Below are 15,916 nucleotides of genomic sequence, written 5' to 3' on the forward strand. Positions count from 1 at the left end.
CGCATCACAGGAGCGGAGAAGAGGGGGAGCACTTTCTCCCCATCTCCTCCACTGTTTGTCTCCACGTGCACTGGTGCGATCCCCTTGCATGACACACGGCTCACGCTGGCAGTACAGCAGAGCCGAGTGTCAGGCGAGTGTCCCTGAAAGAGGTCAGTGAGAGCGGAACTCTGCTGTGGGGGGTGAGCCGGCACTGAGGAGGTTAGGGGCTGGAGCTGCGGTGAAGAGAATGTCATAGCCCAGCCTGTCACAGCCTCTGCTCAGTCAGTGTCTACACTCAGAGCTGGCAGCTGTGCTTTACGGCTGCTAGCTGTGTGATATGTAGCAGAGCCGGATGTGTCTCCGTGGGATGTATTGATTACGCCGGAGCTGTAGGGTGTTGGGTAATAAAGTGGTAAACGAGGGCGCGTTTGTACTTTATTCTAAATAAAGGATTTTTCTGTGTGTGTGTTTATTTAAATTCATTTACAGGTTTGTGATGCGGGTATCTCACAGACGCCTGTGCGATCACAAACCTATTACCCCGACTGGCACCGCATCACGCCTCCGGGAAGAGCCGGTAATGTACCGGGACTGCCACATCTAATAGATACGGCAATACTGAGCGGCTGCGGGCTGAAATACCAGCCCCCAGCCAGAATTACCATGGGTGGGGATGAAAATTAGGGGGGACCGCACGTCGGGTTTTTTAATTATTTATTTAAATAAATAAAAAAAAAATTAAAAAGCCAGAGTCACACTTGCGGTTTTCCCCACCCACCGGCCGTCCTGCCGCCTGTGATTGGTTGCAGTCAGCTGACACTCAGGGTGGGGGCGTGCCTAACTGCAACCAATGACACGCGCCGGTGGGCGGGCAAAACAATGAATATTGAATTGTCGGCTCCGAAAGAGAAAAACGTGACCCGGAAGAAGTGTTCCGCCATGTCAGTGAGCACACCGCGCGCTCCTACCCGCCATCCGTTCCACAAACATTTTTAATATCCGGATTCTGGTCCACATTGACTTATATGGGCACCGGATTCTGGAGCTGATCGGACTTATTTTTAAGTCTGTCAGTGATCCACCGGCCCCGTTTTTTTGGGCGTTTGATCAGCTCTAGTGATAATGTATTGATCAGTGTGGATCGGATTGCTGAGACCTGCACTGATCAGCAGAAGGCAGTACTTTTTTCATGGTTAGAAAGGAGAGGCAGTGAGCATAGCTGACTGCCGCGCCATTCATTCTGTATGGGGCTACCAGCAAAATACGAGTGCATCACTTAGCAGCCCCACAGGGAATGAATGGGTTAACAGACAAGGAGCACTACCACACCATACTAATGGGGTAGAAGTGCCCTGTTCTGCTTATCAGTGCACTGCCCACCCGTCAGACTCTCACTGATCAATAAGTTCTCATTTATCCATTGGTTAGGTCATAAAGAGGTTGTCTGGTGAAAACAAGTTGAGTAGTACTTTTTGTGAAAACATAGATTGATTTATAACACAAAGAACAGAAACTTCTCAAGTTCCATCATTTATTACTACAACACAAAACAAGGCATTTTAGAACATTGTAATAAGTTAAGCAATGCAGTACACTAAAAAATATATTATCTAATAGATGTGACAATGCTGGGTGGATATAGGCTGCTATTTTTAGGCTAGGGGGCCAAAAACCATGGGCCTCCCTAGCCTGAGAATGCCAGCCTCCAGCTGTCGGCTTTATCTTAGCAGGGTAATAAAATAGGTGGGACTGCAGGTCGTTTTTAAAATTATTTAAATAATTAAAAAAAAAAAGCTGTATAGGGTCTCTGTTATTTTGATACACAGCCAAAATAAGCACACGGCTGGTGGCTGCAGCCTGTAGCCGTATGCTTTATCTGCGCTGGGTATCACGATACTGGGGGGACCCTAAGCCAATTTTTAAAATTTTTTTTTACACCACTATAGGGATGTAAACAGCATGTGATTCCAACCAATCACCGACGTTGTAACACAGGATGGTAGCGTGGTCTGACTGCTACTAATCAAAGAGAGATTGACGGTGGCCGGGGGAAGCAGTGAATATGTAAGAGTTAATGATGACCCGAAAGCAGTGTGACAGTCACGCGGGAGACTTGGTAAGTATAACATTCCTGCACTAATCCCTCTAGCCCTTTGTACCACAATTTTACAGCATCATGTTAAAGTCCCTATAGACTTACATGGGATTTGATGACCAGGCAAATGTTAAGGTTTACGTTTGGTCCTGAACCGGACTTTATTTATTTTTTTAAGTCTGGCCAGACTCTAAATGGGGCTTTACACGCTGCGACATCGCTAACGATATATCATCGAGGTCACGTCGGTAGTGACGCACATCCGGCGCCATTAGCGACATTGCAGCGTGTGACATCAAGGAGTGACGATCAACGAGCGGAAAAACGCGAAAAATCGTTGTTCGTTGACACGTCGCTCCTTTTCCAAATATCATTGCTGCTGCAGATACGATGTTGTTTGTCGTTCCTGCGGCAGCACACATCGCTATGTGTGACACCGCAGGAACGACGAACATCTCCTTACCTGCGTCCACCGGCAATGAGGAAGGAAGGAGGTGGGTGGCATGTTCCTGCCGCTCATCTCCGCCCCTCCTCTTCTATTGGACGGTTATTTTGTGACGTCGCTGTGACGCCAAACGCACCTCCTCCTTGAAGAAGGGATTGTTCGTCATCAACAGCGACGTCGCAGAACAGGTTTGTGCGTGTGACGCTGCCGTAGCGATAATGTTCACAACGGCAGCGATCACCACATATTGCACCAACGACGGGGGCGGGTGCTCTCAATCGCTAGCAATGTCGCAGCGTGTAAAGCACCCTTTAGGCTGCTTTCACATTGCGTTTTTACCTACATTCACTGGTCCCATCGAGACATCCATCCAAACCCCCTCCCCCCGCAAAATGTGTTTTGGACGCATACGCCGATGGGGCCATTGACTATAATGGAGCAAACAGAGTCAGCATGTGGTCTGTCTTGCACCATTTTCGGGCATATACGTTTTCTGCAGGCAGACACCCGAACGTAGTCTACTATGTTCGGGTGTCTGCCTACAGAAAACGTATATGTCTGAAAAGGTGCAAGACAGAGCACACGCTAACTCCATCTGCTCCATTTTAGTCAATGGCCCCGTCGGCGTATGCGTCTGAAACATGTTTTGAGGGGGGGAGGGGGAGGAGGGTTCGGACGGATGCCCTGACGGGACTAGTGAACGTAGGTAAAAACGCAATGTGAAAGTGGCCCAACATCTGTGGGTTCGCCCATCTCTAGTGCCAATACTTTCATCCATTAATGTATTAGAAAATAGCTTAGATTACAGCACTAAATAGATACGATTTCATTCCAAATCCCTGTTTGACTTTGGCTAAGCCCTTTAAAGTCCAGAAAGTAAAAAAAAAAAATAAAATAGTGACTGTCCTAGAACAGGTCAAACAATACAGACAAAGCATATAGATCTACTGTATATTATGGACACCTCAGTGAGAAAGAATCCCGCCCAGCTAAAACTGAGCAGTCAGTCTCATGCGGAGATGAAGATAGCAGCAGAAACAAGCATTTCTGTGTAGTAGGAGGAAGGAGGGGTGACAGATGAGAAGGGACAATCCTTTGGAGCAGCGAAAGTCTAAGTTCTGCTGCTACATTCCTGGAAGTTGTACTTCGTGGACGTTACTGGCTCATGATTACTTGTGTGAATGACTGACTCTATTCTATATGCAAAAAAAAAATACTACTTCTAAGAGTTTAAAAGAAGTTTTGAAATATTCCTAGCCAATATCTGCACCACCTACATTACCTAACCCATGTGGACAGTCGAGCAGAAAAGCCAGTGATATTCAACATAGAAAATAATTTCAAGAGGCTTTTAGGCACAAAGTTTTTGGTGCATTTTTTTATCTAAGACACAAGTGGCTGCTCTTTGGAAATCTTTAAGGAAACGTATACTGTGTTTGGCCAGGTTTACATCCCCATACATTAACTACCTTTACAAAGCAGAAATGTGCTATCAGGATCTACTTTGGGGAACCTGAGGAATTTTGCAAGACTTACAAGGTATCTGTAACAGGATTTCAATGTAAGGTCTTAAGTATTATAACCTTTTCTGCCTGACTATAAGTCAGTGCCATTACTTTACTGGATGTATCTCTTATGAAGCGCACACTATATAGTGCATTTCTTAATGACAGGATAAATTGTATTGTGCTCCAGGGGATGTGATAAGAGACTATAATTATTTCTTACATTTTCTACATACACAGCCAGGATGAGTTGACAACAATACACTTTTAGTCCATGCTTGCCAACATGTTACTGGATTTGACAGACTGTAGCTCATGCGATTGTCAGCTCTCCAGATCTGTATTGTTTAGTAGACTTGCATTCTGAACTCTGGATTCTCAATTACCTAGGAATAAGGGAAGCGGCTGTCTTCCTCTACTCTACAGTTCAGCGAATTGCAGTTCTTTGGTTTTAAGACATTTTCATCTGACATTCCCCAGGGTCTCTGGTAAGAGTCCCTCAAAAGCCTATGAAACAGGCGTGGTTTAGTAGAGCTCTCCCCTATGGCAGGAGAGGGGTGGTCTACCAGACTGTGCACATGTCATCTGCTCGCTGTTTAAGACTATGTACTTCAGGCTCCAAATCTCTCACCCACAAGCAACCCTGCATTGATTTGGAAATAGGAAGATCACTCTTGTTTGCACATTTTATAGAACTATTATCCTGTGTTTATTAGCTTTGAAATATTTTTATATTTTAAGATTATTCTTCCTTTATAATACACAACTATCATGTGGCTTTCTGCAATCACCATGCTGCTGGTCTTCAGGAGCTTTGATGGTAGTTTGGCAACAAATCGGAAAAATGTGGAAAGTCCGGGGAAAAAGCAATACCAGGTGCAGCATGGAGCCTGCAGCTATACCTTTCTTCTGCCAGAGGTGGACAGCTGCCGCTCTGCTCCTGCCAGTCCCTACGTGTCCAATTCTGTACAAAGGGATGCTCCACTGGACTATGATGATTCTGTGCAGAGATTACAACTTTTGGAGAACATCATGGAGAATAACACACAGTGGCTTCTAAAGGTGAGCTACATAAGTGATAGAAAATGTGACAGATTTTAGAAAAAGTGCTCATATCTATAGAAACAAAATGCAAATATAGCAGAGCTGAATTTATCATACACTATACAGTATGTTGAGTAAACCAACATCTCACATCACTAAAGCAAACTCTTTTTTATAGGTTATATCCTGAAGTTATAGACTCATATGATAGGATTCTGATGCAGACTTCAATGTGGTAGAATTTACTGTCAGGGTTGCTTGTAAGTTCTCCAGAATCACTATACAAGAACTGGCCAACTTCTGTCCAATCAGGCCAATAGCAATCTGAGTTGGTTTATAATGACAAGTGATCTGACATGCTTAAGATCTGATTGTAGTGTGTAACTGCATAGATTAGATGACTCCACTGTGGGGCATAGAGGTTTTATTGTAGAACGATCTTAACAGAGGAAGAAATGGAGAAATGGTTCTATCCTAACAAAATATCTATGGGTGTAAACTACCAACTTAAACAGATTTCTCACGTATTACAGCTGATTAAATTGGTGTTTTTACATAGAATAATGCATAATTTAATGTTGAAAAACTAACCATTGGGGTTCACAGACGATGAATAGATTGTAAATCGAGCATACGCACCACTGCTGTATGCAACACGGGGCTCTGTAGAGTCGAACATTGACGCTATATCATTAAAATAATATTTTAGTTATACAATTAATATGGTATAACATCCTATTTATTTAGAAAATACCCTTTAGGCCTTTTAAAAACAGTAATTACAGGAGATACAGAGCTGTAAATGTTGGAATTGTCTGGAAATTAGGAATTATTGGTAGCAAAATATCATGAAGATAATATAATGGTGACAGGATGGATCTCAGATACAAACTACTTTATTGAAAGACAGTTTAAGTGGGACAGAAAATACATTTGTAGTTGAGTGATAGAAGAAAGCAAAATCAGAACTGCTGTCATAGCTCATGTCTATAACCGTTTGCTGCAAGTCAACTATATTAGTATATAACATACTATAGACAAGTCAAGTATACTGTATATAGTACATAAGTACTAAGTAGAAATTACATACAATTATATATATATATATATATATATATATACACACACACACACACACACACAGTGTATATATATTTATATACACACACACACACTATATAGAGATATATATATATATATATATATATGTATATATACACACATATATTAGATGGGATAGATGGATGGAGATATACTACTGTATTTGATTATAGTTATTACTAATTATTATTATTATTATTATTATTATTATTAATAATACTAGGATACTAAAGAAATCCTGAAAACTTGCACTGTTGGGGGCTCCTGAGGACCAAAGTTGGGGAACACTGGTGTAGATCGCTGACAGAAGATTTGTATTCTGATCATGAAATCTGTTGTAGGACTATGATTTCCTCTGCAGGCTGGTTGGGAAATTATTAAGCTAAGAATATTACACTAGGGAAATTTGTCTTGTAAAAGTCCCTATCAAATTACAGATGTAACAGAGCTGAGCTTGCCATTTGGCACAAAACAACACAATATGAGGCTTTCCATAGTGCCTACTATCATACTCATAAAAATGTGTACAGGCCAGTTGCCAAACAGGTCAATGACACATTGAGCTCCATCCATCATAATAGCCTCACTTTCAGTAACTTTGTCATCTTGTTCTCGTGCACATCTATAAGCAGATACCATGTGGTCATGGCTGCACCTTGGATTACCACATAGGTGCCATGGACATAAATACAGTTTCCTGTAGTTCAAATCAAACTGGAAGGTGCCATAATTAGTGCTGAATTACATTAAAGAGAATCCTCTAGAAGCTCTTGATTAAAAGGGTATGTTGAGTAATTCTCTTTAACCAAGCAGAAATCTTTTCTATATCAATCCAATGGCTAGCAATACAAGCCAAAGAACTAAAATACTAAAAGGAAAAAAAAAAAAAAAGAGTACTTGGCCACCCACACAGGTAAGCCCCATAATCCAGCTGCAATCCTTCTACCATGGCGGTTTTACCTTTTAGTGCAAACCATGATGCTGAACAAGTCCCTTGTGGCCGTTGTGAAGTCACCCTTTCCATGTCTCAAACTGATTAGAAAGAAAAATACAGTTTGTACAGTACTAAGAGTGCAAGATAATAAATCATGTTTATGATTGTCACATGAGGGTCATGTAAATGGATGCATGGAGCAGGGTTCACTGAAGGTCTGCAGAAGAAATATTCTCATGGTGAATACAAGAGCGTTCTCCAGAGCAGAGCAGCACAATCCGCTTGCTTATAAAGTAGTGGAGTACTTTAAGGGTCAGTTTCTTACTTAAAGGCCCTAAACAAGTTTTTTGTGTGCCAAGGGTGGCCCTTGGTGGTGCTCACCCACTGGCCTTGGCTCCTGATTTAAAGCCAAATACAGTACGGACAGTTCACAGCTACTGTAGGTGCCATCCCTTCGCAGGATATGCAGTTCTGAGCACATACATACATTTATATATATATACATATATACATACACACGCAGTGCCTTTCGAAAGTATTCGCCCCCCTTGACTTTTTCAACCTTTTCCCACATTTCAGGCTACAAAGTTAAAAATTTTAATGTTATGGTGAAGAATCAACAACAAGTGGGACACAATTGTGAAGTTAAACAAATTTTTTTGTTTACTTTAAACTTTTCTTAAAAAAAAAATAACTGAAAATTGGGGCGTGCAATATTATTCGGTCCCTTTAAGTTAATACTTTGTAGCGCCACCTTTTGCTGCAATTACAGCTGCACATCGCTTGGGGTATGTGTCTATCAGTTTTGCACATCGAGAGACTGAAATTCTTGCCCATTCCTCCTTTGCAAACAGCTCGAGCTGAGTGAAGTTGGATGGAGAGCGTTTGTGAACAGGAGTTTTCAGCTCCTTCCACATATTTTCCATTAGATTCAGGTCTGGACTTTGACTTGGCCATTCTAACGCCTGTATATGTTTATTTGTGAACCATTCCATTGTAGATTTTGCTTTACGTTTGGGATCATTGTCTTGTTGGAAGACAAATCTCCGTCCCAGTCTCAGGTCTTTTGCAGACTGCAACAGGTTTTCTTCAAGAATGGTCCTGTATTTGGCTCCATCTATCTTCCCATCAATTTAACTATATATATATATATTATATATTAAACAATGTATTAGTGTGTACAATGCCTTGCAAATGTATTCGGCCCCCTTGAATTTTTCAACCTTTTCCCACATTTCAGGCTTCAAATATAAAGATAAAAATGTTAATGTTATGGTGAAGAATCAACAAGTCGGACACAATTGTGAAGTTGAACGAAATTTATTGTTTATTTTAAACTTTTGTAAAAAAAGAAATAACTGAAAATTGGGGCGTGCAATATTATTCATCCCCTTTACTTTCAGTGCAGCAAACTCACTATAGAAGGTCATTAAGGATCATTCAGAGATGATCTAATGTTATCCTAAACGACTGATGATGATAAATAGAAGCTACCTGTGTGTAATCTAGACTATATATATTATATATATATATATATATATATATATATATATATATATACACATATACAGAGAGAGAGAGACAGAGAGAGAGATATAGTGTGTAGTTTCACTGTGTAGTCAAATATTTCATTGTCCGTAGAACAATTTTTAGTGGCTATTATCAGGACTATTAGAGTGCCTTCCATAGTTCCGAATTATGCAATTATAGCATACCTAGAGCTGAAAATCGGGGTCTGTGGCATCCCACTATCCAGTAGAGAGGTATCTTGCACTTACTCAATACAGAGTAATGGCCTGCATATGTTCTCCCATCCATGCACCCATATCTAAGGAACACAGGGCATTAAATAAAAAACAAGCAAACAATTAAATGGAGCAAAAGTCTCTATTTTATGTTGGTTTCACCAAAGGTAAATCTATAAAATCTGATGTGTCAGCAAAACTCTGTCCGTCCATAGCAAAACAATGAACAACTTTTTATTCTAAAGGCCGCTTTACACGCTGCGACATTGCTAGCGATGTCGCTAGCGATTGTACCCGCCCCCGTTGTTTGTACGTCACGAGCAAATCGCTGCCCGTGTCGAACAATATCGCTAGTACGTGTCACACGCACATACCTTCCTAACAACGTTGCTGTGGCCGGTGAACAAACTCTTTTTTTAAGGGGGCGGCTCGTGCAGCGTCACAGCAACGTTACACAGTGGGCCAGTAATAGAAGTGGAGGGGCAGAGAGCAGTCGCATTAACGTCACTCCCACCTCATTGCCGGAGGATGCAGGAACGCTGTTGTTAGTCATTCCCAAGGTGTCACACGTAGCGATGTGTGCTGTCTCAGGAACGACGAACAACCTGCGTCCCAAATGAGCAACGATATTTGGGAAAAGAATGACGTGTCAACAATCAACGATTTGTGCCACTTTTTGGATCGTTAGCGGTCGCTCGTAGGTGTCACATGCAACAACGTCCCTAACTAAGCCAGATGTGCTTTACAAATTCTGTGACCCCAGCGATATCTCGTTAGTGATGTCTTTGTCTGTAACTGAGCCTTAAGGTTGCATATTTTCCACCAATAATTTGGGTCTGGTGTCAACGTTGAATCCCCAAAACAGAAGCTTAGAGGTGGATGTGGTGACCAATAGCTGCTTTAGAGACTGCAGACTTCATGCAACATTGCAGCATCAAAAGATAGCAATATTAAGGGGCTGAAAATATTATCACTTCAGATATGGTACAGTACAGTATATAGGCCATATACATATTGGAGGAAATTCAAAAGGACTGACAGACTACCTGGTATGTACGATGGCCTTCTTGACTTACTAACTCTCCGCAACATATAATGTCTAGAGATAACTGTTGAAAAGTTGAAATTTCAATGTCCAATCCTTTTGTATTCAGAGAAAATAAGCTGCTGCCAGAATCCACTGGCAGCACCTTTCTCCTCTCTCCCAGTTTACAACACATGAACACTCGGTCAAGCACTCATTAGTATGGAAGATTGAGGAGGGATGGTTGTATATCAATTGAATGTATGGCCAGCTTAAAGGAGATGGTCCGAAGTAGAAAGAAATTTTGATCTAATTCCCATCTATTTAGTGCCGTAATTTAAACTCATTGCTAAAATGGCTGCATTAAAAATCCCCTAACCTTCCATAACTAAAATATCTAAACGGTTCTTGAATTTTTTTTCCTACTTCAGTGTTATGCAACTTCATTTGAGAATTCCAGTGCATCCTGGGATACTCAAAAAAAAAGTATCATCAAGGGGCAGAGGCTGCAGTCAGTGTCACAGCCTCTTCTCCCTCACTGAAATGAAGAGCCATCAGTGATGTCCATTTCAGGGGCTGAACTGGTGTCTGCTCTGTCCCTGCGTGATAGCATTGTGCAATGTACACAATGACCGTGCACCCTGTGTTGCCAGCTCAGTTCAGTGATAATGAGGCGGCAAAAATGCAGACCACACAGTCAGTACGCGGTGTCAGGATACCCAGCTACAGAGACCAGTGCCACTCTAGCAAGTGATATCACTGATCTCTGCACACTGGGTATCCTGACACCACGCACTGATAACTGACAGTCTGCTCTGAACTGAGCCAGCAACACAGAGCATGCTGTCATTGTGCACATTGCACAGTGCACATCAAGCTGGGTCATAGCAGACACTAGCCCAACCACTGAAATGGACGTCACTGATGACGCGCAGGGACTAGCCGAGCCCCTGAAACAAGCATCAGTTATGACGCTTTATTTCAGGGAGGGGGCAGATTGCTGTGGTAATTACCGCAGTCTCTGTCCCCTGATGAAGCATAATTCGGTTATCCTAGGATGCACTGGGATTCTCAAACGAAGCGTCATCATACAGGAACTAGGGAAAACATAAATAATACTTAGATAGTGTAGTGAGGGAAGGATTGGAAATGGTTAACACAAGCATATTAGAATTCAGTTTAGATTACGGCCCTCAGACCACCCCTTTAAGAATAGCACACAAAATTAGGGTTAGTAATGTCACTTTTTGCAATCCCCTAATTTCTAACCTTGAATGACTGCTTTCAGGTCTGCAAACATTAAGGTTACACACTTACTGAGGTGAGCATCATTTAAATGAAACACCTGTAAACAGTTAGAAAGTGATCCATCCTAATTCAGGTTTCATAATTGGTCCATCTGTTTCCATTTTTCAGGATCAGTTTGCTTTTAGCCTGTAGTTTATGTATTCCATTATACCTTTTGTAACTCCTAGCATCTTAGAAGCTCCTCAGGTTACAGTTGTAACCATAGGTCAAGTGGAATTAGGATGAAGGGCTAGGTTATTACCATTAAAAATCCTAGCACCAGCTTCCATTGTGACCTTGGGCAATCATTACTTTGCCTCCATATATCATGTACCTATATCATAAATGAACCTGGCTAGCATACTCTTAGCTTACAGTTTGTTTATATTGCCCAAACAAAAATCATTTATAAAATATTTTTACACTTAAAAGGTAATTTTTTAAGCACAAAGTACCTTTAAATATAGCGCACGTGTTCCTACCTAAACACTGGATCCATTCTACTTGATATATTTGACACACCATACATTTCTGTAGTCAACGTGAAATAAATGAATCTTTTTAAATGGGGGAGAAAAATCCCACGATACTTTTTTTTAATAACAACAATCATTAAAAGACTAGAAAGTTTTAAATTGAGCTAGAATGCTCCATTTACCCTTTAATTTGGTGGCTCACATTTAAATTTGATTGCCAACCGTTAAAAAAAAATCAGTACATTTTGCAAGAAACTAAACTTCATGAACAATTTAAGGGTATGTTCAAAACTTTTGCTTTGGAGTAGAAAAATCTAATGTGGTATTCAAGAGAAATTAAGTGTATTTGTGCAAGTTTTCTATGTGTTCTTGATATGTTTTCCCCACTATTGAGCTTGATGGAAATTCCTTGTGAAATTGGCTTTAAAGAAGCCTCACCTCACTTTTTTTTTTTTATTTTCCATGATGGTATTTATGAAATCACATTGTGGAAATAAAACCTGGCAGTATGAACGACACTGTGATTTTCTTGTTTAAATCAAAGGGAAACCCTATGTGATCGCACACTATTGAATCTTCACAGTGCCCTACCTTTGTGCAGTCAGGATTATCCAATGCCGGAGGGGACAGTGCGCAGTTATGTGACTGCAAGTATGTCATATGCATACTTTCGGCTACATTCCAACTAGACGTGCATGGCTTTGCTCTATTCATTTGTATTGTGTAAGACTAGGCACGTCTAGTTGAAATGTGGCCAGGAGTATGAATACTGCATACTTGCAGTCACATGACCCCTGCTTTCATCAACGACTCTAGAGAACCCTGAAAGAGCGTGGTTGGCTGATCAGGATTAAAAAATCTGCATGACAGTGACTACAGACTTTCATTATAAACCTAGAAAATTCCTTTAAGGCCACTTTACACAGAGCGACATCGCTAGCAATGTTGCTGGTGCAAGCACCCGCCCCCGTCGGTTGTGCATCACGGGCAAATCGCTGCCCGTGGTGCACAACATCGTTAGTTCCCATCACACATACTTACATGCCTAGCGACGTCGCTGTGGCCGGCGAACCGCCTCCTTTTTAAGTCGTCACTAAGCGGCCGCCCAATATAAGTGAAGGGGCATAGATAGGCGGCCGGAACATCCCGCCAACCTCCTTCCTTCCTCATTGCAGGTGGCCGCAGGTACGATGTTGTTCCTCATTCCTGTGGTGTCACACATAGCGATGTGTCCTGCCACAGGAACGACAAACAACCTGCGTCCTGCAATAGCAACGATATTTGAGATCAACGATATGGTGAGTAATTTTGATCGTTAGCGGTCGTTCGTGCGTTTCACACGCAACGACGTTGCTAATGAGGCCGGATGTGTGTCACGAATTCCGTGACCCCAACGACATCTCGTTAGCGATGTCCTTGCGTGTAAAGCCCCCTTTAGATTAATAAATACATGCAATTTGTGATTCAATTGTTTTTATTGATTTTGTAAGTTAAAATGGGGAGTTCGGAGTTGGGATAGCATGGAATAAAAAAAGGGTCAATGTTATTTAGGGATAACCAAAGGATAACTAATGTGTGGGAACTAACCAAACCATAGGGATCATTCGGAATAATAAGACACCAAAGGAGGGAAAAGGGGGGAACACACTTGAGCAGAATGCCGAAAAAGCCCTTTTTGGCGCCATTGCCACATCTTGCGGTGGCTTTGCTACTGGCATTTTTTTTAAACTTGTATATACAAAATGATGTCCCCTTTAAAAAAATTATCCTTTCAGAAGATCATGAAGGCTATAGTCAATCACTAAGCTCGAGTGGTAACATCTACATAGGCAGGTGTGCAACGCTTATTGACTGGCTACAGCATGTCCACAATCACAAGAGCAGCAACGAAAGGAAGCACTGGATTGAGGAGCGTGAGTTTTATTTTTTTCATCCCACTGAGCCTCTGGAGTTATAACTTTTGAAAGGGGAGAATACATTTAATGGAAAGATTAGGGCAGCATGCCGCTACATTCTTCAGATATAATGACAGACACCATCAAGGAAACTCAACAGCCTCATTAGGAATGAGGTCTACTGGGTGTAATTGGTGTCAGTCATGTGACAGACCCAAACCATCAATCAACTTCTGGGACAGAACCCAATAAAGCCATGTAGAAAGAGGCTAATCTCATTAATTTCAATGGGTGTCTGTCAATTTCACTGCATACAGGTGGTACAAAAATGGAAGAATAGTTAGAGTTTCTTTAAAAACAATACAGATTGATTATTGCGGATTATTTTCCTTAAACATTCAGGAGAAAGAAAGATAGACATTCCATCACAAATAGTCTTCATATAATCTGCAGTACATTCCTGCACGGCAAGTGCTCAGTGACAGGGTCAAAAGGATTTAGTGCTTTGGGATTAGTTGAGGGAAGTGGCAATCACTGTATAAAGCTGGTACAGAAAGGTGAGGTCAGGCAATCACTGCAAAAATGTCATGTGGAATCTGCATGTTCATATGTAGAGACTAAACATGTGCTTGGTGGAATGGGATTAGATTTCTCATAAAACCAGCTTACTTTTGGTTAGAAACATAAGAGAAATGGTTTAGGTAGCATGATACGACAACCTATTGACCTCTGCCTCTTTCATTTTAATTGTAGGATACTCCGAGTAAGAACACAATGTTATGACATAGAATTAGAAAATACGGGAATTCTTTTATATAAGAAATGATGACTTATTTCCCCAACACAGTGCAAAAACGTATAAAAAGTAAAGCTATATTCACACATCCGTTGTACATGTTATTGTGGTTTTTTTTCCACGGACAGAACAGACTCGTAGAGCTTCATTCATCCAGACACACCAGACTTAGAAACTCATCTTTGTGTATAGTCTGTTAAATACTGAGCCGGTCCTATTCTCATCCAGTTTTGCAGATCAGACTTGGCTTTTACATTTTATAGGGATCTGTATAAAACGTACAATGTACCAAAGACATACCTCAGTGTTTCATTAGTTTTTCACTAATCTTACTGTCAAGAGTGAACGAAAAAAATAAATCTGACAATTTATCTGTATATTAATGTGGACAAGGATCTTAAAAGAGAGGCTACACTCTCAATTTCTTTGCTAACTGGGTTACTTCTGATGGGTACACTTTAAAATAATCCACCGCCTTATACGCACTTGGTAAAATTGCCTATCGCTGGTCCTGTCGTTCTTTGTGAAGTCAATCAAGAAATAACGTCTGGAACACCATTCTGAGTCTGAACTGGGTGCAAAAACCTAAAAAATCTACACTATATGGAGAGAAGGTATGCACACCAGTGACTATGTAAGGGGAATATATGAAAAGCAGAAACTGAGAGAATACTGACATGAAAAAAAGAGAAATTTAGCTATTGAATTGATCAATGCAACAGAGCCCCAACACTACGCCAAAGTATTTCTCTACGTTGGTGTGCATACCTTCTCTCCATATAGTTCTTTGTGAAGTGGCATGCAATGATGATGCTCCGATCTCATACACATGACATTCAGTGATCTAATTTCATTACTGCAGGCCAATTCAGAAAAAAAAATACAACAGAACTAGGAAGTAAGGAGACTGCAGAGCTGCATGCTGCTCAAGACACAACCTTAAGGCCTTGTGCGCACACTGCGTTTTTTGATGCGTTTGTGCGGTGCAGTTTTGGTCCCAAAACTCCATTCATTTCCTTCCCCAGCAAAGTCTATGAGATTTCACTTTTGCTGTGCGCACGTTACAGCTTTTTTTTGGCTGCGTCTTTGTGGTGACCACAAAGGTGCAGCATGTCAAATCTATCTCTGTTTTTCCAGCCTTTTTGAGCCCTTCCAGTCAATAGATTAGGCTTAAAAAAATGCAATGAGCAACAACGCTGTAAAAAACTGCAGTAAAACGCGGCAAAAAATGCATGCCGAGGGTGCGTTATTTTGGGACCAAAAACGTGCATCTTTGTGGTCACTACAAAGATGCAGAGTGTGCACATACCCTTAGTATGACTATTACTGACAAAGAAGTTGACATGGCTACATAATCATGCATTTAGATTCATTATTAGATAGATAAATGGTAATCCTTTTAAATGTATTATCTTTTAAGCGTGTACATCGAGTGAAAATCTTCAACATGTAGTCAGTAGATTCTCTCTGTGTCAATGGGGTAACAAATATTTGATGCCCTATAATGATTACACATTAAGTTCAACTTTCCATGTACACAGTGTTTGTTTGTGGTGGGTGACAGTGAAATTAAAGATCACTTTAGAC

The 15,916-nt window shown here is 41.1% G+C and overlaps 2 protein-coding genes across 2 annotated transcripts in view; one reads left to right on the forward strand and one right to left on the reverse strand.

Moving 5' to 3' along the window:
* MCPH1 (microcephalin 1) overlaps window positions 1–15,916 on the reverse strand; it is a 482,323-nt gene that overhangs the window by 217,246 nt on the left and 249,161 nt on the right. The gene's annotated exons all lie outside the window — the stretch shown is intronic.
* Window positions 4,624–15,916, forward strand: part of ANGPT2 (angiopoietin 2) — a 54,917-nt gene continuing 43,624 nt past the window's right edge. Inside the window, exon 1 of the mRNA XM_075340312.1 lies at window positions 4,624–5,089. Coding sequence (XP_075196427.1) covers window positions 4,799–5,089 — 291 coding nt within the window. The 5' untranslated portion in view covers window positions 4,624–4,798. The remainder of the gene's footprint in view (window positions 5,090–15,916) is intronic.

Source organism: Anomaloglossus baeobatrachus, chromosome 3 (assembly GCF_048569485.1).
Source record: "Anomaloglossus baeobatrachus isolate aAnoBae1 chromosome 3, aAnoBae1.hap1, whole genome shotgun sequence".
Taxonomy (NCBI): domain Eukaryota; kingdom Metazoa; phylum Chordata; class Amphibia; order Anura; family Aromobatidae; genus Anomaloglossus; species Anomaloglossus baeobatrachus.